The 24,787-nt window shown below is 55.0% G+C and overlaps 1 protein-coding gene across 1 annotated transcript; it reads right to left on the bottom strand.

The window, feature by feature from the left end:
* Window positions 1-4,603: 4,603 nt before the first annotated feature.
* LOC133049376 (uncharacterized) lies at window positions 4,604-18,461 on the bottom strand. The gene is made up of 5 exons (XM_061133348.1): window positions 18,403-18,461; window positions 18,116-18,186; window positions 15,462-15,486; window positions 15,003-15,328; window positions 4,604-4,918 (listed from the first exon to the last, which is right to left on the bottom strand). Exons 1-5 carry the CDS (start codon window positions 18,459-18,461, stop codon window positions 4,716-4,718), a joined length of 684 nt encoding a protein of 227 aa, XP_060989331.1. The 3' UTR covers window positions 4,604-4,715.
* Between the last annotated feature and the right edge of the window lie 6,326 nt (window positions 18,462-24,787).

The following is a 24,787-nucleotide window of genomic DNA, read 5'->3' as shown; positions in this document are numbered from 1 at the left end:
AGGCGTCTCCCTCCCCCAGGCGTCTCCCTCCCCCAGGTGTGTCCCCTCCCCCAGCTGTCTCCCTCCCCCAGGTGTGTCCCCTCCCCCAGCTGTCTCCCTCCCCCAGGCGTGTCCCCTCCTCCAGGTGTGTCCCCTCCCCCAGCTGTCTCCCTCCCCCAGGCGTGTCCCCTCTCTCAGGCGTCTCCCTCCCCCAGGTTCCCTCTCTCAGGCGTCTCCCTCCCCCAGGTTCCCTCTCTCAGGCGTCTCCCTCCCCCAGGCGTGTCCCTCCCCCAGGCGTCTCCCTCCCCATGGTTCCCTCTCTCAGGCGTCTCCCTCCCGCAGGCGTGTCCCTCTCCCAGGCGTGTCCCTCTCCTAGGTGTGTGTACAGGTAGACGTCTTCCTCGGAGGTGACCTGGGCCTTCAGCCCAGCCTTCTCAGGCTCGTCAGTAACTAAGGCAGGAAGTGTGTTTATGGGAAGGGCCACCTTATGAAAACGCTGCATCTCCACAGGAAGACGAAGCGCTGGCCCTCCCCCGGCCTGTGAATCCCAGCGCACGGGCACCACGGTCAGGGTCCAGCAGGGCTGCGGTCTCCCTCTCGGGATCATCCGCACCAGCAGCTTCCCCGCCGCCGTCTCGGGGATCTCTAGCTCAGCGTCTTTGCGACGCTGATCCGCAGCGTTTACTCAGAACGTCTCTCTCGGCGCTTATTTTTTCCTCACGCAGCTGATGCTCTATTTTTGACGCTCGCTTATCTGGTGTTTCTCTCACCGCCTCCCGCGTTAGCCGGCAGGGGGCGCCCCGCCGATCGATGCGAGCGTCCTCGAGCGTCTTCAGGGGCGCAGGGGGAGGGCTGGGGGCGGGGAGCCCGGGGGCAGCGCCCTGGGAGCAGACCTTCAGTTCTAAACCTAAGGACGAGAAGGGCTGTGGCGCGGAGCAGGCCGGAGGCCAGGGCCTGCCTTCCCCACCCCACCTGGGCCAAGCGGAGGCCGCCCCCTGCCTCCTCTCTCCCTCCGGCTTCCCCGATGGACGTCCTGGTAAGTCAGAGCGACACTTCACTGTTTCCTCCCCAGAGCGCGGGACCGGAATCTGATGAGGGGGAGATACTGGAGAAACCCAGACTCAGAGACACTCTACCAAGTGACCGGCCTGGCCTCTTCAGAAGCATCGAGAAAGACAAAAAGTGTGAAGCACAATTACAGATCCGCAGAGGTGACTGTGGACGAAGAAAAGTATATCGGCGGAGGACACGATTGAGACAAAGGACAGGATATGAACGTGTGCTATCGATGGCATTATTGTTGGTCAAAGTTTAATGCATTGATTTTGATGATCGCACGGAAACCATGAGGGTTGAGACCGAGATTCACACAGAGAGGAGGGCGTCAGTGTGAAGGCAGCGACAGAGATGGGGACATGTTCTTACAAACCGAAGGTTATCAGTCACACCAGAAGCTGGGGGGCCAGGACAGAGTCTCTGCCACAGCCTCAGGAGGGACCCACGTGCTGTGTGTGGCAAACAAGCAAAGCAGTGTGTGTTCAGAATTAACCGCGGTGGTTCTAAACTATTTAAATATATAAACGTGGCCAAGTCATGAAAGCAAGTCAATCACAGAACAACCTCTCCTGCACTAGTATGGCTTCCGCCATAAGATTAAAGAAAGTAAAAGTGTTACTTGCTCCATCGCGTCCGACTGAGACCCTCAGTCGTGTCCGATTCTGAGACCCCCAGTCGTGTCCGACTCTGAGACCCCATGGACTGTAGTTTGCCAGGCGCCTCTGTCCATGGGATTCTCCAGACAAGAATACTGGGATGGGTTGCCATTCCCTTCTCCAGGGGGTCTTCCCCACCCAGGGATTGAACCCCCGTCTCCTGTATTGGCAGGTGGACTCTTTACCACTGAGCCACCACCGATCAATCCAAGGAACTGCCCGGCCTCTTCAAAGACGTCAGGGTCAGGACGGACCAGAAGCACTGAGGAGCTGTTCCAGATGGAAGGACACTCTCAAGACGTGACCCTCAGCGTCATTCCCGATCAGGATCAGCCTCTGATGGGAAACGAACGCCCAAAAAGGACGCTGCTGAGTCAGTTGGAAGCACGTGACAGTCTGGGACCGAGACAGCGGCTCCAGGGCCTCGCTGTGCGGCCTGAATACCCCACGCCGGCTGAGGGCTTGCGAAAGCTTCCTGCCCATCGCCTGGATTCCTGACTCGGAGTCTGGGCGGGGCGGGGCTGGGAATCTGCATTTCTAACACGTTCCCAGGAGACGCTGCTGCTACAGCTGGCGCAGGGACCCCACTTGGAGAACCAACTATCGGATTAATGACTTGCCAGGGGTCAAGGTTAAATTTCCCAGTGTTGATTATTAAACCATTTGGTTGTGAAAGGATGTCTTGTTTTTACTAAATATACTGGAGTGGAGGGACTTGACTTGATTTCAACTTAAATGGTTTGAAGAGGTGTGTGTGTATATGTGTGTGTATTCATGTGTGTTCATATGTACATATATGTGTGTGTGTGTGAGTGTGTGGAGAGAACAGCTGGTAAAGAGCAGTGCAAAAGGTAAATAATGTCCCTGTCCTTCATCTGCCGGCCTGCACTCACATGTCTTCCAGCAGATGCTCTGCAGACCAGGCTGTTCTGTAATCACGAGGGAGAGACAGACACCAGGGCCTAAAAGCTTCCACTGCTCCCATGACTCCTCCTGCCACACCCCTGACGAGGCATCGCCAAGCCGCCCAGATCACGCAGCCCGTCTACAGCCATCTGAAGACCTGCACACACAGGGGCTGCTCTCCTGCGAGTACCGAGGGGCCGGCAGGTATTGAGAGTGACCTGTCTTCCCACAGGCTCCGGTTCTGGGGTAAAAGGCCACTTCACCTCCAAGAGCCCACACCCTGAGTGGACGGCTCGGGGTGCAAGCCCTCAGTCTGGAGGGCCTTCCACTTCATGCCTCCACCCTGATCGTTACGCAGCACTGTTAATGACCTGTCCTGTTATTCTGCTGTTTCTCTGTGAACTAACCACCCGGCTCCCACACCCTGTGGGGAAAATTGCACAGGTTTTTTTTCTGCTTTTGAGATCAGAGGCACTGAGCAGGCTGAAAAGCAACGTTACGAAGTGTGGGGAGATTTGTGCAGGAAGAGCGCACGTCCAAGTCCAGAGTTAATGCTGGACAGAAAGCAAAGGTGGGCAAAGCCGCAGGCCTGGGCAGAGGTGCACGCAGGTCTCCCCAGGTTGTGGATTGTACCTGGGGAAACTTGAGGGCTGTGCTGAGAGCCCCTGCAAGCAGGTGCCCCAGGGATCTCACCTGGCTAAGGCCTTGTGCCTCCCTGAGAGGCAAAGACATGAGGACACAAAGCAGAACCCACGCGGCCCCGCGCTGAGCCCCCCAGTGAGAGGACGGGGCACCGTGGACCTGCGCCCAGAATCGCCTCTGCAGGCTCCTCGGCTGCAGAGAGCAGGAGGGGGCTCCCGGACCACAGCCGAGCCGTGGGGCGCACTGGTCCATGCAGCTCCCTCACGTCCGTCTGTGTTCGGAGGGACGGGCCCCCAGAGCCCCCATGACCCCTCTGGTCAGCTGCGGCACGCCAGGACTGACACACGGAGCCACACTCCCAGCCTGAAGATGCCCAGAAGCTGAAAGCCCTCCCAGCTTCTATCGTTCACTCATTCATTCATTCATCTTGCTCCCAGAAGGGCCCCTTACATTTGTCCCTTGTCAGGTTTCAGACGGGGAGGGTGGACACAAGCTCGACCGCTCACCCTGCTCTCGGGGGTCAGGCAACGTGGACATCACTGGGAGAGCTCCCCACTGGCCGTCGGCCGGGGATCTCAGGCCCTGCAGGCAGCTTCCGCCGGCAGAGGTCCTGACCTCCCAGCTCACCCCTTGAGAGCAGCGCCTTTTATTCTCTCCTCTGCAGCCCACGCCAGACTGGCAGCAGAGACCACCTCCCACAGAGGAGGAATCCTGCCCCCCAGACCCAGCTCCACAGGCTCTGCCGCCCCCTCCTCTGCACAACCATCATCCTCCAGAGGGAAGGCTCCTCTGACACTGCTTACGCTGGCAGGGACCAGAACATGGCATGATGGGAAAATCTGAGCGTGCTGTTGCCTTCGGAAGTGTTAGCACCTCAAGCCTTCTGACTCCCTCAGCTGTCAGACCAGCCTCCGACAGGAAGATCCCCCACAGAGAGAGAGCCAGACGCACAGAGGAGGAAAGGAGTGCGCGTGCGGAACCGACCGTCTCTCCTTCGACCAGTCCTAAGCGCTCTCTCCGCTGTTTCTTACAAAAGGGTGGCAGCTGCTTTATTTTTCATTTCTATGTCAAGTCCGGAAAGTGAACTCTAGTAGTGTATTCCCTTACTCAAATTATGTTACTGTTGGAGAAAAATGGAGACTCTGTGGGATGTTTTGCTCATTCTGCCTTCAGTTGGTTTATGTTGCTCAAGAATTTCATGGTTATTCCATCCATGGAAAACCCAGAATTGTCCTTGAGGCCTAAAATTGTACATTCTCTTGCTGATGTGGACAAAAAGCATACATCGCAGGCTGAAGGTAATGAACACCCTTGAAAACTCTTGATGATGCAGAGTCTTTAATACATAACACTCCCCTCAAAGTTGTAGTCACTCACTCGCTAGTATGAACTAGTACCCACTCTTTCTAGACCTAACACCCAGTCACGGCTGCAGCACATTTTTCTCCCTCAGCTCATCTCTTCTATTTAAAATCGCTAGCCCCATGTGTCCTGAATGTTTACTGTTTTCCTCGGAAAGCAACGAGCAAGAATGCAGACTGGCAAATAGTTATCAGTACCAACTGTGAGGAGGGCGCTGTGTTCAACGCAGGGGCAGATGGCAATCCGTTCCAAATGCTGGCATCCGTCTAAGCGCTGGCTTCTGCTTTTGAAGGGCATTTCCAAACATTGATGCAAGCCTGTTGTTCATGACAGCAGTTTAAGAATTTGTTGCTAATAGTGATGATTTGCATTGAATAAAAGACGGTGCTGTAAAGCTGACTGACCGAAAAGCCCCTTGACACACGTGGTGGAGGTCCGCGCTGACCTCCTGCTCTCCTGACTGACATTCTGCTCTCCTGTCCTGCAGCGGGGTCACCCTGAGCGAGCTCACGAGCACCCCAGCCCTAGCTTCTGTGTCTGCACCTGAAGGAGATCTAAACCTGCCTCCTGGGGCATTCCTCATGTCGCAGCACCCCTGCCATGGAATTCGAGACATAACGAGAAATCCTGAGCTTTATATATGTCAGCGGACACCATGGGGCACAACACCCAGGGGTCTCAGGCCAAATGGAGCCGGAGTCCCAGGGACAGCCGTGTCCTGGGGAGGGCACGCGAGGATGGCGACCACACTCACCAGGGCCAGGCCCCTCGCTGGTGCCCCCGATGCAGGGACCCGGTCCCCAGGGGGGAGACTGTGTCCTCCTTCCCGGGGACACTCCAGAGCAGAAGGCCTTACCACGAGGGGGCAGGCAGAGGGTAGGACACTCCCAGCACCCAGGATGAACGTTAAACGGATATGAAGCTAACAATTCCACAAGCCAGAAACATAACCAAGACCTGACGGGAAGGCTCAGCCCGACTCGCTCCTCCTGAGCTCGGGCACCGGCTCTGACCCCCAGCTCCGGGCCCTTGTCCCTTCCGGACGCACAGAGGCCCGAGGTGGCCTCATCAGCGCGCCATCCAGGGCTCCCCGCCTCCTCCTTAAGGGTCCTCATCCGGGCCGGCCCATGGGGGCTGGGGAGGAAGGGGGGTGCCCGGATCCGTGGAGCGGGTGTGACAGGCAGGCAGCCCCGCCGCCAGCATCCTAAAGGCTTCCGAGGCCTCAGCGGCGTTCAGGCACAGCACCAGAGGTCTCGGGCACACCATGCTGTCTCCAGACTACACTGCGGGAACCCTGGGCAGAGCCTGCCTGCCAAGGCCGGGGAGGGCTGGGGGCGTCTGAGTGCCCACGTCCAGGGGGTCAGCCAGTGGATAACCTGCTCCAACAGTCAGTAGCCACATGTTTTAGCTTTTGCATCTGTTTACGGTGACCTCACTTTCCCCTGAGGCAAAAGCAGGTCTTCTTACAAAGATGACGTATTCACCACACAAATCTGCAAGTGACGATCGTGGCAGGTCACGTGGAAGGAGTGAAGCTCTCTCGGTGTGAATCTCAGTCCTCATCACCAGGCGAGGCTGTTTTCCTTCTGGCTATGGGCTTCCCAGGTGGCGCTAGTGGTAACAAACCTGCCTGCCAATGTAAGAGACGCAGGTTTGATCCCTGGGTCGGGAAGATCCCCTGGAGAAGGAAATGGCAACCCACTCCAGCATTCTTGCCTGGAGAATCCCACGGACAGAGGAGCCCGGTGGGCTACAGTCAAGGGGGTCACACAGAGTTGGACACGACTGAGCACGCACGCACGGTCAAGAGGGCCCCTCCGTCAGTACACCCAGCCGTACGGGTCAGCATGTTTCAATGCAGAACAGATCAGGGAGGGTCAGCAGACACAGGGCAGATCTGTGCTCTCAGGAAATCCAGGCCCAAAGAGATCCAGATAGAATATCTGCTTATTCATAGTCTGATGAGTTGGGTGTTTTTTTGTTTTTTTTTTTTTTTATTTTCTCATATGAAAGCAAAGAGATTTCAGGTCAAAAAAAGAGACTATAAGGATCACATCAGATATTAAGATCAACTGCTTTTGGGTGATTTTTACTATTTTTTGAGCATTTTAAAATTTGCATTAACGAGCTTATATTACCTTTATACACAAAGTAGCCTTTTGAAAGTTAAGGATTACAGGGTGAATTTTATATGACAATAAGTGTTTAATGTCACATCAGGGCCCCCACGGACCACCTGGTAGGCAGGAAGAGGGCTGAGGAGGAGACTGGGCTCCATGCCCTCCAGGTGACCTTCCCAACACCCAGAGGTTGAATGCCACCTGGTGAGGACCCGCCCCCCACCACCGTGAGGACCCGCCCCCACCGTGAGGACCCGCCCCCACCGTGAGGACCCGCCCCCACCGTGAGGACCCGCCCCCACCGTGAGCACCTGCCCCCACCGTGAGGACCCGCCCCCACCGTGAGGACCCGCCCCCACCGTGAGCACCTGCCCCCACCGTGAGGACCCGCCCCCACCGTGAGGACCCGCCCCCACCGTGAGGACCCGCCCCCCACCGTGAGGACCCGCCCCCACCGTGAGGACCCGCCCCCCACCGTGAGGACCCGCCCCCACCGTGAGGACCCGCCCCCACCGTGAGGACCCGCCCCCACCGTGAGGACCCGCCCCCCACCGTGAGGACCCGCCCCCACCGTGAGGACCCGCCCCCCACCGTGAGGACCCGCCCCCACCGTGAGGACCCGCCCCCCACCGTGAGGACCCGCCCCGACCGTGAGGACCCGCCCCCACCGTGAGGACCCGCCCCCACCGTGAGGACCCGCCCCCCACCGTGAGCACCTGCCCCCACCGTGAGGACCCGCCCCCCACCGTGAGGACCCGCCCCCACCGTGAGGACCCGCCCCGCAGCCTAGGCCCCGTGCTCGGCCGCAAAGTCTTGCCCAGAATTCTCAAGGTGGCACCACCCTCCTTCTTCGGGTACCGTCAGAGAGCACCCGTTCCTCGTCTCTGCACAGACTGTTTTCTGGAGCATCCTTGGTCACAGAACCCGGCTCCATGGAGGAAGGAACCAGGCTGTCTGGTGACGCCAGGGCAGCAGGAGCAGAAAGCAGACGAGCGCGGTCTGCCTCTCTGGAGCGAGAAGGAGGGCCCGCAGGTCCCGAGAGCCCGTGCAGGGGCTGAGCGCCTGGGTGAGGGCCGCGCGAGGCCGCGGATGGCATAGCGCCCCAAGAAAGCTGACGGCCCGGGGCCGCCCTCGGGTCCAGCCTGAGCGGCACGCGTCTGGAAGAGAATTAGGGCGAGAGGCGTTCTACAAATGTAACGGGAAAGACGGCGGTTCTGAGAAGACGTTTGGTTTGGATTTGACCCTGGATCCTGAGTAGAGCTGATCTCCTTCCAAGGGAAGGGTGAGAGATTTCAAGTCAATTATCTTCTTTTTGTAAAGACTGTTTGTGCCCAGAATAGAAGACAAAATGTTTTGTCTCTTTCAGAATGCAGCAATTTGTGTCTTTCTGAACATCCAGTGTTCTGGGGGTGATTATGAGGCTTTATTGCTTCAAGATGCTGCCTGGCCCACATCTTAGTCTGAGAGATTTGACCAACATCAACCGCAACAGACTCACTGTGGTTCCTCCTTCCTCGAGCATCTCTGGGAGAAGAATTCTAGGAGATGGATATTCATCAATAATTAATCCAGCTATCCCTCCCTCCTCAGAAAGTCAACAAGTCCGCAGATAATTCCCTAATTATTGAAGAGCCGATCAGATTGATTACCATGACCCATCAAATCAGAGGTGCTAAAACATAAGGACGTTCACAGTAGAAGCCGAGGGGCAGCAGTAAGACTCAGCGTGGACTGAGAGCTCTTCCTGTGCTCTGGGAATACCAGCACCAGGAGTGTTAGCTCACTGCGTCCTCAGGACGGCCCCGAGGGGTGGGTCTCATTGTCCAATCGTCCCAGACAGGGAGAGCCAGGCTTCAGAAGGCAAGGGTGGCCAATGCCTGCTGTATCCAGGCAGGGGGACCCCTGAGCCTCACCTTTGTCATCCTGCCTCCCCCTGAAGGTACGTCCACCCTCTAAGGGCAGATTGGGCCTAAATTCCAGTTTTAATTAAAGTTTGTGCATGCTGAGTTGCTGCAGTTGTGTCTGACTCTGCGACCGTATGGCCTGTAGCCCACCAGGCTCCTCTATCCTTGGGATTCTCCAGGCAAGAATACTGGAGTGGATTGCCATGCCCTCCTCTAGGGGATCTTCACAACCCACAGATGAAACCTGCTTCTCTTATGTCTCCTGCATTGGCAGGCGAGTTCTTTACTACTGGAACCACCTGGGAAGCCCCATTGAGGTTCAGCGAAGTCCAGTTGTTGGCTAACTTGAATTAAGCTCCATTGTAAAGAGCAATAGCCCTCGCTGAGGGCAGTACTTGCCAGTAGTGGAGTAAATGTTGACACACCCTAATATCTGGGCTGTGCTGGCCCACGGAGACGCAGCCCACGCCTCCACAGCCTGACCCGTGTTCTGAGAAGGGCACAGCCAGGGGCCACTGAGCCCTCTGTCCTTGGACCAGGGCTGGAGGGCGCCTCCCTGAGCCCCCACACCTCACAGGTCGCTGCCCGAGTCGCCCCCAGGCAATCCCACCCCAGTGGACAGTGACCAGGGGATCCACCCACTGGATCGGCCCCCACCCCTCATCAGGTGCTAAGACCTTGGAGTCCCGCATGCGGAGGGACGAGAGCCCCAACCTGGGCCTGTGTGGGCCGCTTCCCCGACCAGCCTTCCCCAGGAGGGAAGCAGCAGTTGCTTGGGGGTGCGGATCGGCGGGTCCAGGGGTCAGGAGTGGTGTGCACGGCCATGGCTCTGGGGCCAACTTACCTGAACCCACCAGGTCCCTTGCCAAGCCCCTGAAGGTGAGATTTCTACATGCAAACCAGGCCTTCAGTGATCCTTAGAGCGTTTTCTCAAGGAGGCAGAACCCACATTTGGTGGCTTGATTTATAGCTGAAACACCAAGACACATGGCCCGGGGGGGCTGCCTTGGCTCTCTCGCTCTGGCCCCATAAATACTAAAAATGGGGAGCCAGCCCTGCGTGCTCTGGGGCTCGGCTATATGCTTGTTGGGCGCTTAACCCTGGGAATCAAGGATGGTGGTGGTGGCTTAGTCACTAAGTCGTATCCAACACTTTATGACCCCGTGGACTGTAGCCCGCCAGGCTCCTCTGTCCATGGGATTCTCCAGGCAAGAATACTAGAGTGGGATGCCATTCCCTTCTCCAGAGGATCTTCCCAACTCAGGGATCGAACCCTTGTCTCTTGCATTGACAGACAGTCTTTACCTCTGAGCCACCAGGGAAGCCCAGAAAAAAAGGATGTAAGGATTTAAATGACCCCAGGAACAAGTCACCCATTTATTTTCAGCTGAAGGATATAAGGCTCAGAGAAGTAGCCAGGGTCAGGAATGGAAGCGGTGGGTGGATTCCAATGATCCAAAATCCAAGAGGATGAAAAGCAGATGTGTTCAGGCAAAGATGACCATCCATTTTTAAGCATGAGCATGGCCCGGGGTGACCGCCCAAAGCACGGTCTTTACTTGACACCCAGAGATGTGATGGGGCCACTGCTGGGCCTCCTTCAGTTCCTTTCACTGTAAAGTTACGTCTTCAAAATCTGTGCTTTAAACCCAAGAATAACAGCAAAAACATTGTCCAGCAGAACTCGACTACAGTTATTTAAGTAAGACCAATTGTACAGATGATTCATGTTATGAAACACACCTTATACATTTTCTTTAAAATTAACTTCATTATAAAGTAATACTGAGAAAATAATTAAAACTAACTCTAATAATCCCAATTATTAGCTCCAGAAATAAGCAAACTCGTAAGCCCTTAAACATCGTCTAAAGGACATCAAAACCACAGTGTAGGAAAGACATGTTCTCTGTGTTGGAAACACACACAGGATGTTTCTAGAATGCTAAGACCCCCACCAACTGAATGCTTTCTCCCAAGGCCAGGAGTTTTGATGTAATAATTACATCTTTTTATATTTTATATTATATTTGATTGTTGTTGTTCAGTTGCTAAGCTGTGTCTGACTTTTTCGACCCTGTGGACTGCAGCACACCAGGCTCCTCTGTGCTCCACTATCTCCTGGAGTTTGCTCAAATTCATGTCCATTGAGTCAAAGATGCTATCAACCATCTCATCTTTTGTAACCCCCTTTTCCTCTTGCCCTCAATCCTTCCCAGCATTGGGGTCTTTTCCAATGAGTTGGCTCTTCCCATCAGGTGGCCAAAGGATTGGAGCTTCAGCATCAGTCCTTCCAATGAATATTCAGAACTGATTTCCTTTAAGATTGACTGGTTGGATCTCCTTGCAGTCCAAGGGACTCCCAAGAGTCTTCTCCAGTACCATAATTCAAAACCATCAGTTCTTCATTGCTCAGACTTCTTGATGGTCCAACTCTCACATCTGTACATGACTACTGGAAAAACCATAGCTTTGACTATATGGACCTTTGTGGGCAAACTAATGTCTCTGCTTTTTAATATACTGTCAAGGTTATTATATTTTACATTATATTTTCATTTTTCAAAAAGAAGAAACATGATATTTTGAGAATGTATCCAACACTTTCCAAAGAATGCTAGAGACATTTCTTCACTGTCAAGATAAAATATCTCAGATACCTGACAGATGGCCTTCTGAATAAGATACACTAAGGAAAAACTAAAACCAAGGTAAAATGTAAAATTGCATATTTTGAGGTTTATCTTTCAGTACTACGAAGTTTGTCAGAATCAGCTGGAGGAGATTTAGGCATTAGGTTTTTGAGATGTGTGCTTGGGGTAAGAACACAGTGTAAGTAAGATCTGAAAACATTGCGTGTCTGCCGTGAACAAGAAACAGCCATCTGCAAGCAATCTCTTAGTTTTCCCCAGCAGAAGACCCAAGGGAATGTCCCAAGTCATGACGGCCTCATGCCAGACCAGTGAGCTTGGAAAGGTGGTTGCATACAGCGGTAGAAAAGCATTTCACCCAATGTTCTAGAGAGAGGAAGGTCATGTAGCACAGACTAAAACAGAAAAAAAAATAAAGAAACCCTCGAGGTGCAATTCTTGACAGATAATTGTCTGCATGATGCCCTTTGAAATGGCTGACACAGGCTGCCAGTCCTAAAAACGGAGTGCCTATTTTTTTAACCCAACTGTTACTTTTCTCTTTTTCTAATGATCAAAGCTCATTTGTTTCATCTACATTCTGATTCCCTGAAAAATAAAAAATATACATTCAAACATCCCCATTACAGATGAACATATACTTCTTTGCCTTGTGGAAAACCTAGTATGGCCCAGGGGACCCCAAGCCACTTGACAATCCAGAATTAAAAGGCTGAAACGGTGCTGACGGGAGGAGCCCATCGACATTCGCCTCAGTGTAAATCCGGGTCATGTGCCTCCTCACGTGCAGAATCCATCCGCCTGTGTTAGGTCACGTGTGTGGACAGGGCCGGTCATGCCGGCCACTGACCCTTCCGCGGTGGACCCCCCGCCCCGCCTTCGTTCCCCGTCCTCCACCTTCTTAGTCAACTTACAGTTTCTAAAACACCGTCAGAGGAAACTAACTCATCTCACGCCTGGCAGAAACCGCGTGATGGGACCAGGCCGTGGGGTCTCCCAGCCCAGAATCCAGCCATCTGCCCAGAGTGAGGTGGGATCGTCCACAGTGAGCTAGCACCTGGGTTCCGGGTGAGCTCCCATGGGCGTGGGGATGCCGGGCTCCCTGTCTCCATGGAAACCAAGGAAGCTGGTCAGGAGGCAGCCCCAGCGAGTCGGGGCCTTGAGGCTGAGGTGGACACGACCCTGGTGGTTCTCCCGCCGGGAGACCGGAGACTCCGCATCGCCACGCGAGGCAGGATGGAGGCATCACGACCGTGATGCGGGAGCTGGAGCGGCTCCTGGGGAGGAGCTGGCGGGCCTCCAGCGGGACCCCTGCCGCCGCCGGGGACAGGTGTGGGGCCTGACCTGCCCGAGCTCCGCGAGAAGGGCTTTGACCAGCCCCCGAGCCCCTCAGCCGCTCACTCCCCCACCCCGGGGGCCGAGCGCTCAGAAGGAAGTGAAGGGCGCTCCGCCCGGCGCTCGAAGCTGACACGGGGCCCCCGGGCAGGTGGCTCCGTGGCCCGAGGCGAAGCCAGAGCCCAGACTGCGGTGGCCAGAGCGGCCTGGCCCCGGTGACCCCATCCGGTGTGGGGGAGGGCGCCTTCACTCTGCTGCGTCCTAGGGGGCCCAGAAGACACCTGGCGCCCACCCCTCTTGGGACACCTGGCCTCCGCCTCCTGCCCGAAGGCCCTCTTGGGCCAGATGTCCATCAGGCTCGGCTTAGGTGCCCCGGGCAGGGGAGGGGCTGGGCTGCCCGCAGTGCCCGGGGCGCCCCTGTGACTTGCCCGCCTGACAGCGAGCGTCCTTCGAGGGGGGCATGGAGGAGACACAGTGGCCGCAGAGGCGGGGGCGAGACAGATCACTTGCTTTTCTCGTTTTTAAGTAACTGGAGAGAAACCAGGCTCAAGGCCAGGGCCCAGGAGCCTACCCGCTGGGTGGCCAGGCCCCCCACTCCCCACTCTCAGCAGGCGCCTCTCAGGTGGAGAGAACAAAGCCACACAGGTACAACAGGAATTACAGAGAAGATATATCAAGGCCACCAAATAGTTAAAACGCAGGAAATCAAGAGTTTTCAGGTTGAAAACATGCTGTGATACGTGATCAATAGTTTATGTCATGAATAAAATCTCTTTCTTCACCGTGTCTCCCACAGTGGAAATACACCATGAACTTTTCCTTATCATTTCCTTTGCATAAGTCGAAAGCTAATTCTTTGACAATTAGCAATCTTTTCTTTTGCATCAATTTAAGTTTAGCATTAAGAATAAAGCCCCACTAGATGCAGCTGTCAGCGGGAGAAAGTAAGAAGGAACTTGTGAGGGTTTCTCTGGCGAAGTACATAATAAAAGCCAGAAGAACCCTGGCGTTTATTCCCCCAAAACCCATGTGAAAGAGATTTTAAAATCAGAATTTACTTAGCTGCTCATGATATTGAAAAGCACAGAACACTAACCGCAGCAGAATAAAATACATACAATTAGAATCCTCATTTTGAAAGACTTCAAAGAAAAGTAATGTTTGTTAGAGCTGAAACGCATCGAGGTGTGTTAAGGAAAGCACGAAAACATACGTCCCTGTAAACTAATTGGATAATGACATATATTATCCCAACTGTCAGCTTCCACTGTGCCTTTAAAAGTTCCTTTTGTTAAGCACACAATTTCATCATTAAAACACCAAAACAAGGCAAAAATACCTGTTAGCCAGCCCTGAACCTAGCACACACCCCTGCCTTATCTCAGAGCTAATGATACCCCACGCTGCTCACGTTTTCTGTTCGTTTCTGTGAGGCAGGCTCAGGGTTTATTGATTCAGTTTCCCCGAAATGCAAAGTTTAGTAGTTTAAAATCACACACCACGGTCTCATTTCAGTGTCTCCCTTTGCCAGCTCTGAACCCAGGATGGAGTCTGCAGAGCCCTCAGGCAAGCCAAAAGATCCTTGTTATTCCGTGGGATCCTCACCCCAAAATAAAGGTAACCCAGAGTAAGACTGCCACCATCCAGCACACAGTGAAAACCCAGCGAGAAGAAGGACTTTGTTCCAACCAGGGCAGACTCTGCCCGCGCCAGCCTGTACGCTCTCAGCACCCAGACGGCTCTCCTTTCTTCCTCTGTCCCGGAACCATCCTCAGAGCCAGACACTGGAACTTCAAAAGCAGCCAGGAACGATTCCCGGGGGACAGTGAGGGCATGCTAGCAGCAGGGACGTGCTCACAGTCCCTGGGGAAGGGGGGCAGAAAGTGACCTCCAGGGAGCATCTCCCTCCCTGGCTGGCCCAGCACCCCCCAGCACCCCAGTCTGGATCTGGGAGCCCCAGGGTTGTCTCCACAAACCCAGCCAACACCGAGGGTGGGGCTGGCACACGTTTTTGCAATCCCCCGAACAGAACTTTTCAGCAACTTGAGACAGCGCAAGTCCCGGCTGCCCAGGTAGCAAGAGTGATGTGAGTGCCGATCCAGCTGCAGGGCCCTCCTGCCCCCAAGAGTCAGCCCTCTCCCTCCGCTCACACTGTGCCCTAGCAGGCCCCAGCTCGGCCCGCTGGCCAGCATACCCGGCCCGGCTCCCTCCATGCCGGATCCAGGGCAGAGCCTCTGTGGCCCCCGGGAGCCCCCGACCCAGCGGCGGCCACTGCAGTTCAGACGACCAGACCCTCTGCCTCCAGCCCCAGCGCTCAGCAGAAGAGGCCTGGCCCGCGGTGCCCCCACCCCCCCCAGGACACCCCCTCCTGCAGGGGGGACCAGCGCCTACCTCCCGCGCAGACGTCCAGCTGCTGTCTGGTCCGGGCTCCCGTCCTCGTGGGGCCGCGAGGCGGCTCGGAGCAGCCCAGGCGTCGGGGGCGGCAGGCAGGGTCTCCCGGCTGCCGCGGCCGTGGCGGCGATGGGCACAGCTGGAGCCCGTCCACGAGGAGCCAGATGCTGTGCGGCAGCAGCAAACCAACAAGCAAGTCGAGCGGAGGGCCGTTTCTGGAGGCTTCCGAGAGCTGGGCACCGCGCGGCGTCTCCGCCTTGGATGGCTCCCGCCGGCTCCTGCTGCTGCTTTTACTGTACCATAATGCACTAGGTCTGGCTTTTACCCTATTGAAAGAACATGAATATATTATTATCCACACAAAAGAGCAGGTTATTGTTTATGAATTACCAGCCTTCCCAGCAACAAAGGCTATTTTCATAAGAAAACTCAATTTCATTTTAGCTCCAATTTGATTACCAGCTGAAGAAAAGACGCTCTGCTCCTAACCCTCAAAGGATTTTTATTCATACCATTGAATGGGCTTTATTGCTTCCTTTTCAAAACTGACGTAGAAAGCTTTTAGAGTAAAACATTGACAAAAAATTATTGCGCTGCTATTTTGCGCAACCACGGAGCTGAAGAGGGCAATGATTTCTCAGCCATCCTTCACTGTACTTCAGAATAGCAGAGGCTGGAATTAATGACAGACCAGAGAGAGGAGGCGAGCCCAGGTCTCACAATACACGTCAAATCTAAATGATCACCATACATTGAAAAGCCCCCAAAAAAGCCACAGCTGATTGATTCACGGCTTTCACAAGAAAGACAGGCTTGAAGAGTTTATTGCACCACAATTTACTTGGAATTATCATAAAAACGAGTGCAGAGGCTGAATGTCACCCCAGCCTGCTCCAAAAACACACACCCAGGGACAGAGTTCAGGCAGACATTGTCGCCTCTCAGGCTGAAGCGGAGGGCGGCTGGGTGGCCAGGAAGAGGCTCCATGTGCTCTTAACACGTAGAGCTGTGATTCAAGCTCTGTGGGGGAGAATGCTCACCCCCACACACCCCGGAATATTTGTCCACCTTCATCATTTAAAACGGAAAAGACTCTCGGCTGGGAACAATGGCCCGGTGTCCTGGAGGCTGGACGCCTGCTCCGAGAGGGGCCGTCCACCCTGGGGCTGCCCTGGAGGGCGCGGGTCTGTGGGCTTGTTGCTTCCATCCCCCGGGGACACGGGAAGTTTGCAAGGGCTCAGTGGCCCACGAAAGTGGTTTGGAGGCAAATGTTTAAATAACTCAGGTTGTTGTCGCTAAAACGTCTCTCTCCACATGCACAGCACTCTTTCCATTAAAATTCGAGTAATAACGCCTAAGCTGGCAGGATTGCCAAAGAAACCTGTGCTTGACATTATGCAAATAGAGTCTGCGGCATGATAACTTGGCTCTGGAGGTGCTGGGGCACGGCCGGCTCACGTGGATGCCTCGGGTGGGATCGGACCAGCGAAAACCGAGCAGATGCCCCTAGAAATCTGCTGGCCAGTCAGCAAGCCAGCCCCTTCACTTGCTTGTCTACCTGACATGGTCCAGTTTACAGGTAAAGAACGTGTCATGCTCAATGTTTTACTGGAAAACAGTATTGATACTTTAGAACAAATTAACCAGAGAGTAACACAACCCCCCATTGGCCACCACACTTTTCAAAGACTATTGAACTCAACACGGAATACAAGGGTTTTCTCTCTTCTCTCCGAGTCAGGCTTCCGAGCCTCCCTGTCCAGTAGGAGTGAGGGTTTCCACTTGTAATAAGTCATTTTCCATGACCTTCCCATCATCACCATGTCTGACCACCAACAGTGGAGGTTGATGATGTCAAAGCTAATAATTAAAAAGCCGAGCTTCCACCAAGCACTCATGTGCCTACTAATACCTGAGCATTAGGAACTCGGTTGACAACAAAAGTCCAGATAACTAATTCCAGTGGCACCTTCCTCAGGGTTTCCTGACTTTAAGACCTAAGGTCAAACGTTCACAGTAATTGTGTCCTGTTAAGTCACCGTGAACTCTGAATTAGCAAATGCTGACCATGGTTCCTGGGGACGAACAGGGAGGTCTGGCCAACTTCTGGCCACAACACGTCCACCAACCCATCAGCATGTGACCTTGTTTTGTGTGTGTTCTGTTAAAGACACCTTACAGGATACATATTGATGCTCGTTCACACGGAGCCTGCAGCCAGCAGCCTGTGACCTGGGCCTGAGGGAGGCTCCTCTAATGACCGTACTGTCCCCAGGAGGCACAGAAAGGCTTCTCAGACTTTGGAACACCATGCTCACTCCAGCATTGTGCCTGGGGCCATTTAAGACAGCAAAAATCACCCAAAACCCACAAAAACTTGAAACATGTGGCTCTAAGGCTATGCAAAGGCCACATGGTTACAGTGAGAAAACCAAAACAAGAATCAGCTACCGTCTCATCTGACCTGAGCTGGGGACACGTACGTTGATTGATACATATTTTTTGCCACCCTGCACACGTCCATCCGTGAGAGACCTGAAAAGGACCACGTGTATGGCTCTGAGGTTACAAATAAATGTGAGCCAATAGGCGAATTCACAGACACAGAGTCACGGATGACAATCACCTTCACTGTTCCTTTTTGGACATAAGGCCGTTTGCAGTTGAGTCCAGAAAGCTAAAAACTGAACTTTTTCCCCCAAAATGCAAGTATTGACGCCCCAACCCTGCTGTGACTGTACTTGGAGATGGACCTTTTAGGAGCTAAAAGGTCATGTGAGGTCAGAAGGGCTTCATAGATGGCTCAGACAGCAAGGAATCTGCCTGCAATGCCAGAGACGCGGGTTCAATCCCTGGTTCAGAAAGATCCCCTGGAGAAGGGAATGGCAACCCTCTCCAGTATGCTTGCCTGCAGAATTCCATGGACAGAGGAGCCTGGTGGCCAATGTCAGAAGGATGGGGCCCAGACCTTCAGGACTGGGGGCCTCCTAAGAAGAGGAAGAGAGAACTTTGCCTCTCAGCGCACAAGCCAAGGGAAGGCCTGTGAGGACACGGCTGGCGGGCGGCTGCCTGCGAGCCGGGGAGAGGCCTCAGGAGGAGCCAGCCCCCGGCACCTCCGGCCTCGAGAGCTGGGAGGACGCCACACCTGTGTTTAAGCCGCCCGGCCGTGTGCTGCCGTGACGGCCTGAGCGAACGGAGGCCCAGTGAGAGCCGGGACAGAGACGTCAGTCTGCAGCCCACCGAGGTCTGCCAGTGAGTGTCTGCCATTCACCAGCTCCAGGCGCAGGCCGCGGGGCTTCAGAGACACCCCAAGGGGGACAGAGCAGCAGCCTGCAAGCCAGGGGACACGTCTGGCCACGGCCAGGCCTGCAGCGGCCCCGGGGCCGGCCTGGGGGCCCACCCCCCAGGGGCCAGCGCCTCACAACGGGGGCCTGGGAGCCGTGACATCACGACCACCATAATGCCGCCAATCGTCCTCAGAAGCGGAAGGCTGGGGTCCGGCCCTTGTAGGGCCCCGGGAGCCTACGCATGGCCTCTCCCACCCAGGTGACCCCCATCCTCATCAAGTCAGAAAAATGCCATGATCACTGAGCTGATTGGAGAAGGACTGAAGGAGCCGGCATGCAGAGCAGGCCCGGGCGGGGCTCCGAGCCCTGAGCAGCTGCGGCTCTCCCAGCTGGGTGTGACCGCCCGTACGCTTGCCGAGGCTTAACCAGGAAAAGTGTTTCTGGACCTTGAACAAGTCTCAGCTTCCAGGAGAAAAGGAACCCATAGAATGGACAGAAATGACGTTCTCTTCAAAAGTAAACACAGAGATGGCATCCAATATTATTGCTAAAAGACCAGAAAGTTTTCTATCTTATGATTCTTTTTCAAATAATTTGAATGAGGCTTGAAACTTCTAATCCAATTCTGAAAATATAAAGAAATACCATGTTGTAAAAAAATAATAATAATAAGGAAATTGACATGTGATCCGGTATTAACTAAAGAACAGATTTTGTTCAGATTTCACAAAATTTTATGCTCGTGTCCATTATTTGCTTTCATACCTTATTCAAGATTCCACATGGTATTTAGTTGCACTGAGCAGCTTCGGCTGCATGCAACAAATTCTGGTCAACTGTCTTTTCATTTTTCTTCTGTTACAAATATTTTCTAATTTTCCTTATTTATGGCTTCTTAGATACACCCGTCATTTAAAAGTGGAGACTTACTTTCCAAATACATGGGGTTTTTTGAGTAAAAAGAGAAAAGTAAAGACAGGGAAGGTTGACAACGAAGCTTTTCGCCGGGTTGTGGCAGCGTCCACAAAGCCAGCGAAGGTCCAGTTTGGGCGTCAGGCAGACCCGCCCCTTGCTCGGGGGCCAGTTTCTCAGTCTCTCCATAACCTCCGATCTCCTCGAAGATCAGCAGGGCCGCTCACCTGTCCTGGCTTCATGCAACTGCACACAGTAGGAGCTTGAGTAAGTATTAGCACGAGACGCCATGAACATTACTCATGACTCACTGAGAGTCATCAGGGCCAGAACCCCAGAGTTTCATCACACGTCAGCCAAGGTCACATGCTAGGAACTCACGTCAGCAGGGAGGGTGACCGTGGATTCGGGGCTCCGAGCTTGTTCACCAGAGAGAACGGCACCTTTAGAACCATGCAGCCCACCCACCTTTACAACGTCTTTCAGCTATACTGGGAGGATTCCCTGGAGGCTCAGACAGTAAGGAATCTGCCTGCAATGCAGGAGACTGGGGTGCAATTCCTGGTCAGGAAGATCCCCTGGGGAAGGAAAGGGCATCCCACTCCAGTATTCCCACCTGGAAAACCCCATGGACAGAGGAGCCTGGCAGGTACAGTCCATGGGGTCGCAGAGTCAGACACAACTGAGATTCCGACACTTTCTCTTCACCTTCAGCTGCGCTGAGTCCGTTTCCTGCCTCCCTCGTCATCATCCGGACACATGAGATCCCGCTCGCCTGAAGACTTCCAGCCGACCGCTGGGGTCCAGCCATGAACATACAGGAGCCCTGCCCAGCGAGAGAGCGCCTCCCCCGTGATCAGGCCTGCAACCGTCTGAAATCAACGACTGTGTGGTCCCAGCTCCGGGAAGTCTCATCAGGTCTCCCGGGCCCCGAATGACCCGTGACACCTTGTCCTCAGGCTTCGTCCTTGAGGCCAAGGCCAGTCCCCCGAGAAGCAGAGCTCTGGATCAGAGTCTAAGTCAGGAGGCCACGGAAGCGGAAGAACCACACTGTTCAAGCGGGAAAAGCTCACCCGTGAGCTCAGCCCTGGGTGGCCGGCATGCGCACCATTGGTGGAATCTGACATGGATTTCTCAGGTTTCCTCCACGGCTCTGAGGGCCTCACGAAGACATTTCCCCGAAGCCTGACGGCGTCAGAGGAGACTCTCTGTTGTCACTGGATGTTTAAGGAGCAGGGGACGCTGCCTTTAACTTGATGGCCATCCACTGCTCAAGAAGAAAATCTAAAAACTGTGTAGTCATTCAGTCGTGTCTGACTCTGTGCAACCCCGTGGCCTGTAGCCCACCAGGCTCTTCTGTCCATGGGATTCTCCAGGCAGGAGTACTGGAGTGGGTTGCCATTTCCCTCTCCAGGGAATCTTCCCAACCCAGGGATCAAACAGCTATCTCCTGTGTCTCCTGCCTTGCAGGCACATTCTTTACCCACCGAGCCACACCAGGATAAGAATCACTTTCCATTTTTTATCACTGTCCAGTTTTTATCTTATTCTACTTCATGTTTCAAAATTACAATCCAGACGCTCTCAATTTCCTCCCCCCTCTACACTCCTCTTTTTTCCCCTCTTCTGATTATCAAAAAATAGAGACTGGCCTCATGTGCTTGGCTCACAAGTTCTTACAATCAATGCACATCTAAAAATTAGAATCCAGATGGGTATGAGCCATTTCAGCCTCTATTTCCATATATAAAACAGCAAGGAAACAAGCCAGACTCAACCCAAAGGACAAATTGCCTCATGCAGGCAATCTCAAGTTAAAATCCTTCTGGACTTGGATGCTTGATCCAGAAGTGTTGCTCCAGGGATGAGCGTTATGACCTCCAAGGCTTTTCAGGTCGTGCTGGACCATGGCCATCAACAAGTTCAAAGGCCAGCTGCACCCTCTCACCCCAAAGGGAGCCCCATGCCCCCAAATACTCCAGTATTCCTACCTGGAGAATCCCATGGACAGAGGAGCCTGGTGGGCTACAGTCCAGTTCAGTTCAGTTGCTCAGCCCTGTCCAGCTCTTTGCAGCCCCCATAGACCGCAGCTCACCAGGCCTCCCTGTCCATCACCAACTCCCACAGTCTTCTCAAACTCATGTCCATCGAGTTGATGATGCCATCCAACCATCTCATCCTCGGTCGTCCCCTTCCCCTCCTTTCCCAGCATCAGGGTCTTTTTCAGTGAGTCAGCTCTTCGCATCAGGTGGCCAAAGTATTGGAGCTTCAGCTTCAGCATCAGTCCTTCCAGTGAACACCCAGGACTGATCTCCTTTAAGATGGACTGGTTGGATCTCCTTGCAGTCCAAGGGACTCTCAAGGGTACAGTCCATAGTGTCTCAAAGAGTCAGACACGACGGAAGTGACTTAGCACACACGCTGGGTCTTAAGGTTCCTGTGGCCTCACTCGGGCCACAGATGGTGGGCGGCCTCTGCCTGGGTGTCCAGGCAGGCCAGGGTGGGGGGAGCCAGCCCCAGCAGGAGGAGAAGGCAACTGGTCCAGAGGGAGGGGGAGGCCATGCTGGCCAAGGGGCAGGGGAGAGAGCGGCTCCAGCTGAGGTCAGATCAAGCTTCCCAGAGGTGCCCACAGGCTTCAGGGAAAGGAGGGAGGGGTCAGCGTCTGACTGTGGGGTCTGGTTTGGCATGAGGACAGGGCTCCCTGGAGCTGTGTGGATTGGCCCCAGCTGCGGGCGCAGTGAGTGTTCTGTCCGGGAGCAGGGCTGGGAGCGGCGGCCTCGGCAGACACAGCCCACCTTGAGCCTGGCCCTGCAGCCCGGGCACACCCACAGCCAGGCCTCTTCCATGGGGAGATGGTCCACGTGTCCCCTCGAGGCTCGTCTCAGGGCCCTGCTCCAGGGCTGGGCCCCAGGGATGTCAGGCTGCACTGTGTGTTTCCTCACTTGTTTCACCCAGAGGGACTTGAGCGCAGAGCATCCCCCTCGAGCCTCCCTCCCCGAGAGGCAGGGTGTGGTCCAGATTATCACCAGGCCTCATCTTCTCCAGAAACACCCTAGTCTTGGACACGCCTGATCCTGCAGGTCACACCTGGGTCTGAATCTCCTTATACTAAATATATGTCCCCTCTGAAAACAACCAGCTGGGGCATCAAGACCAGCTACAGGCGTTTTCTTTTCCCAAGAAAAAAAAGAAAAACCTAGATAAGATACAAAGCCCAGGGAGATGGAGGCGCTGATGATGCAGAAGGAAGAGGCGAAGAGAGACGAGAGTCCCATACAGGCAGACACAGGCGAGGACAGGAGGCGACACAGACAGCTGAGAGGTGACGGGCTGGGGGAGGTCGGTGAGCTGGTGGGGACCAGGGATGGAGGGGCCGGGGGGGGGAAGGGAGGATGCGGCGACGATCTCAGGGGGGCTGGAGGAGGCAGCACTGCAAAACGGAAGCATCTTTTCTCCTGCAGAAATCAGATTGTTACTCCAAAAGTCAGTCACCCTCCTAAGCCAAGCTTACAGTAAGCAAAACATGAGATGATGGTTAGCTGGTGGGACACCAGCGGGAATGGAATATGGATGCAAATTCACTTATGCACACACGCACGCTCACACACATGCATGCTCACACACGCACACTCACACATGCACACTCACGTGCACACTCACACACACACGCACGCTCACACATGCACTCTCACACACGCACACATACATGCACACTCACACACGCTCACACACACGCACACTCACATACATGCACACTCACACACACGCTCACACACACTCATGCTCACACATGCACGCTCACACAGACATGCACACACACACCAGGGTTAGAAGGGGCCAGGCTTGCTCCTGTGTGTCCAAATCGAAGCAAGGAATAATCACGGCCTAAGGCGGGGAGGGTGGGAAGCATGCTGAGAGCCCCGTGCTGCTTCACGACGTGGAGAAAGGGGGATGACCAGGGAAACCAGGATGAAAAGGCAATGCTAAGGGCAGCTCACAGCCACTGCGGAAAGACAGCACCCGTGGGCGGCGAGTGTGCGGAAGGGGCTTCGAGAAAACGCGGGAGAGCCGCCTCCACGCAGGCCTCAGGGTCCGGAGGACTGGGCGGACCCTCCGGGCACAATGGTGCTAGAGGGCCAGGAGCCCAGAGAAAGTGAGGGCGGGACAGTCGAGGGATCGAGGCAGATTCCACCTGCTGGCTCATCACCATCAGCGGACCTGCCTCATCGCCCGCGTCCCTTCAAGGTCAGGCAGTTCTCCATCCGCAGGGAGCCCCACGCCCGAGCTCGGGGGACAGAGGTGTCGGCCCTGCTCAGATGGGGGAGCGAGGCCTGGAGCCGCAGCCTAGCAGCACGACTCCAGCTCCAACCCCCAGGCTCCGGGGGACACAGGAGACCCCCGAGAAGCCTGCCTCCACCCCTGCGCCCCACCCGTGTGAGGGGCTTCCTTTAGGGCGGGGGATCCTGTCCTTTGTCTCATATGTGAGCTACCTCATAGAACATGGGAGGGGGACGAGGGCCTGGGTTCAGGGGGTGTGGGGACCCCCCAGGCCAGAGCGGGGGGCCAGCCCAGCAGGACACCGCCAGTCGCCTTGCACACGGCACCCACTCACGCTCGCTAGTGACGATCAAGACACTCAACCGCTATACAGCAGAGGGCCAGCCGATCCAACAGGGGCAGCGTCGTAGAAAAGAGGCACCTGGGAGCCCTGACCTGCTGGTCATGACCCCCCCTCCACTGATGGCCACAGGGACCAGGGTCTGGTGGCAGAGGAGGAGACTCGGGGGCCTGAGGGAGGGCCCATCACCGACCACTGCAGTGGAAGGTCGACCACTTCCGTGTGCTGGCCACGGCCCTCACACGGGGACAGCACCGCCCACGACTTGTGGCCATGGGTTTATGCAAAACACAGCACTGAAAGCTGGCTGCTTGCATGGAGGCTGCTGCTTGAGATTCCAGTTCCGGGAGCCAGTGCTCTGGGCGAGGCTCGGCTGGGGCACGTCTCAGCTCTGCAGACCACGGCCATCAGTGGGCGCTGCTTCTGCTGGTCTGCCTGGGACACCCGGCACCAGCCTCCAGCAGGGAGCCTGGGTGTGCTCTCGGGACAGCAGCAGCCTCTGGAGGGGCAGGAAGACTCCTCAAGGGCTGGGCTCGGGGCAAGGGTGAGGCCAGACCCCTCGTGTGCGGGCCACAACCAGCCAGGGTCAGCCCAGGCGCTGGGAGCAGAAACAGCCCCAGCTCTGGCGGGAGGACAAGCATGGTACAATCCGCCAAAAAGCACTGAAAACCCAAGATGCCCCTGAAGCCTCCAGATTCCGTGGGGCCGGAGAGAGGCGGGGGAGGCCTGATTTGGAGAGCCATTCAGTTTTCAATTTAAAGGCCTGGAGGGAGTTGGGAAGAGGTCATTCTTCTGGGTGTTTTTGCCTGGAGACTAACAGTAAAAGCTTAGGCCAGTGGAGTCAATTTTCATTTCATATATTTGTTTTTCTTTTTTTTTTAACTTATTTATGAAATCAGCTGAATCCGGGGGTGATTTTCCTCTGTGTTTTGAAATAAGGCCTTCAAGGGTTGTGCCCTGGGTCTGCA

The sequence above is a fragment of the Dama dama genome, chromosome 30 (assembly GCF_033118175.1).
Source record: "Dama dama isolate Ldn47 chromosome 30, ASM3311817v1, whole genome shotgun sequence".
NCBI lineage: Eukaryota > Metazoa > Chordata > Mammalia > Artiodactyla > Cervidae > Dama > Dama dama.
The sequence above is the reverse complement of the archived record's forward strand: the minus strand, read 5'-3'. Positions and strand labels throughout refer to the sequence as shown.

What these genes read in the sequence shown, in the direction of transcription:
- LOC133049376 (XM_061133348.1), bottom strand. Translation starts at nt 18,461, where the DNA reads ATGGTGGTCGTGATGTCACGGCTCCCAGGCCCCCGTTGTGAGGCGCTG. An exon ending in CCCAGCTCTCGAGGCCGGAG is followed by an intron (nt 15,487 to 18,115) that starts GTGCCGGGGGCT and finishes TTTGAGGGTTAG; the next exon opens with GAGCAGAGCGTCTTTTCTTC. An exon ending in GCTGGACGTCTGCGCGGGAG is followed by an intron (nt 4,919 to 15,002) that starts GTAGGCGCTGGT and finishes CATGAACAACAG; the next exon opens with GCTTGCATCAATGTTTGGAA.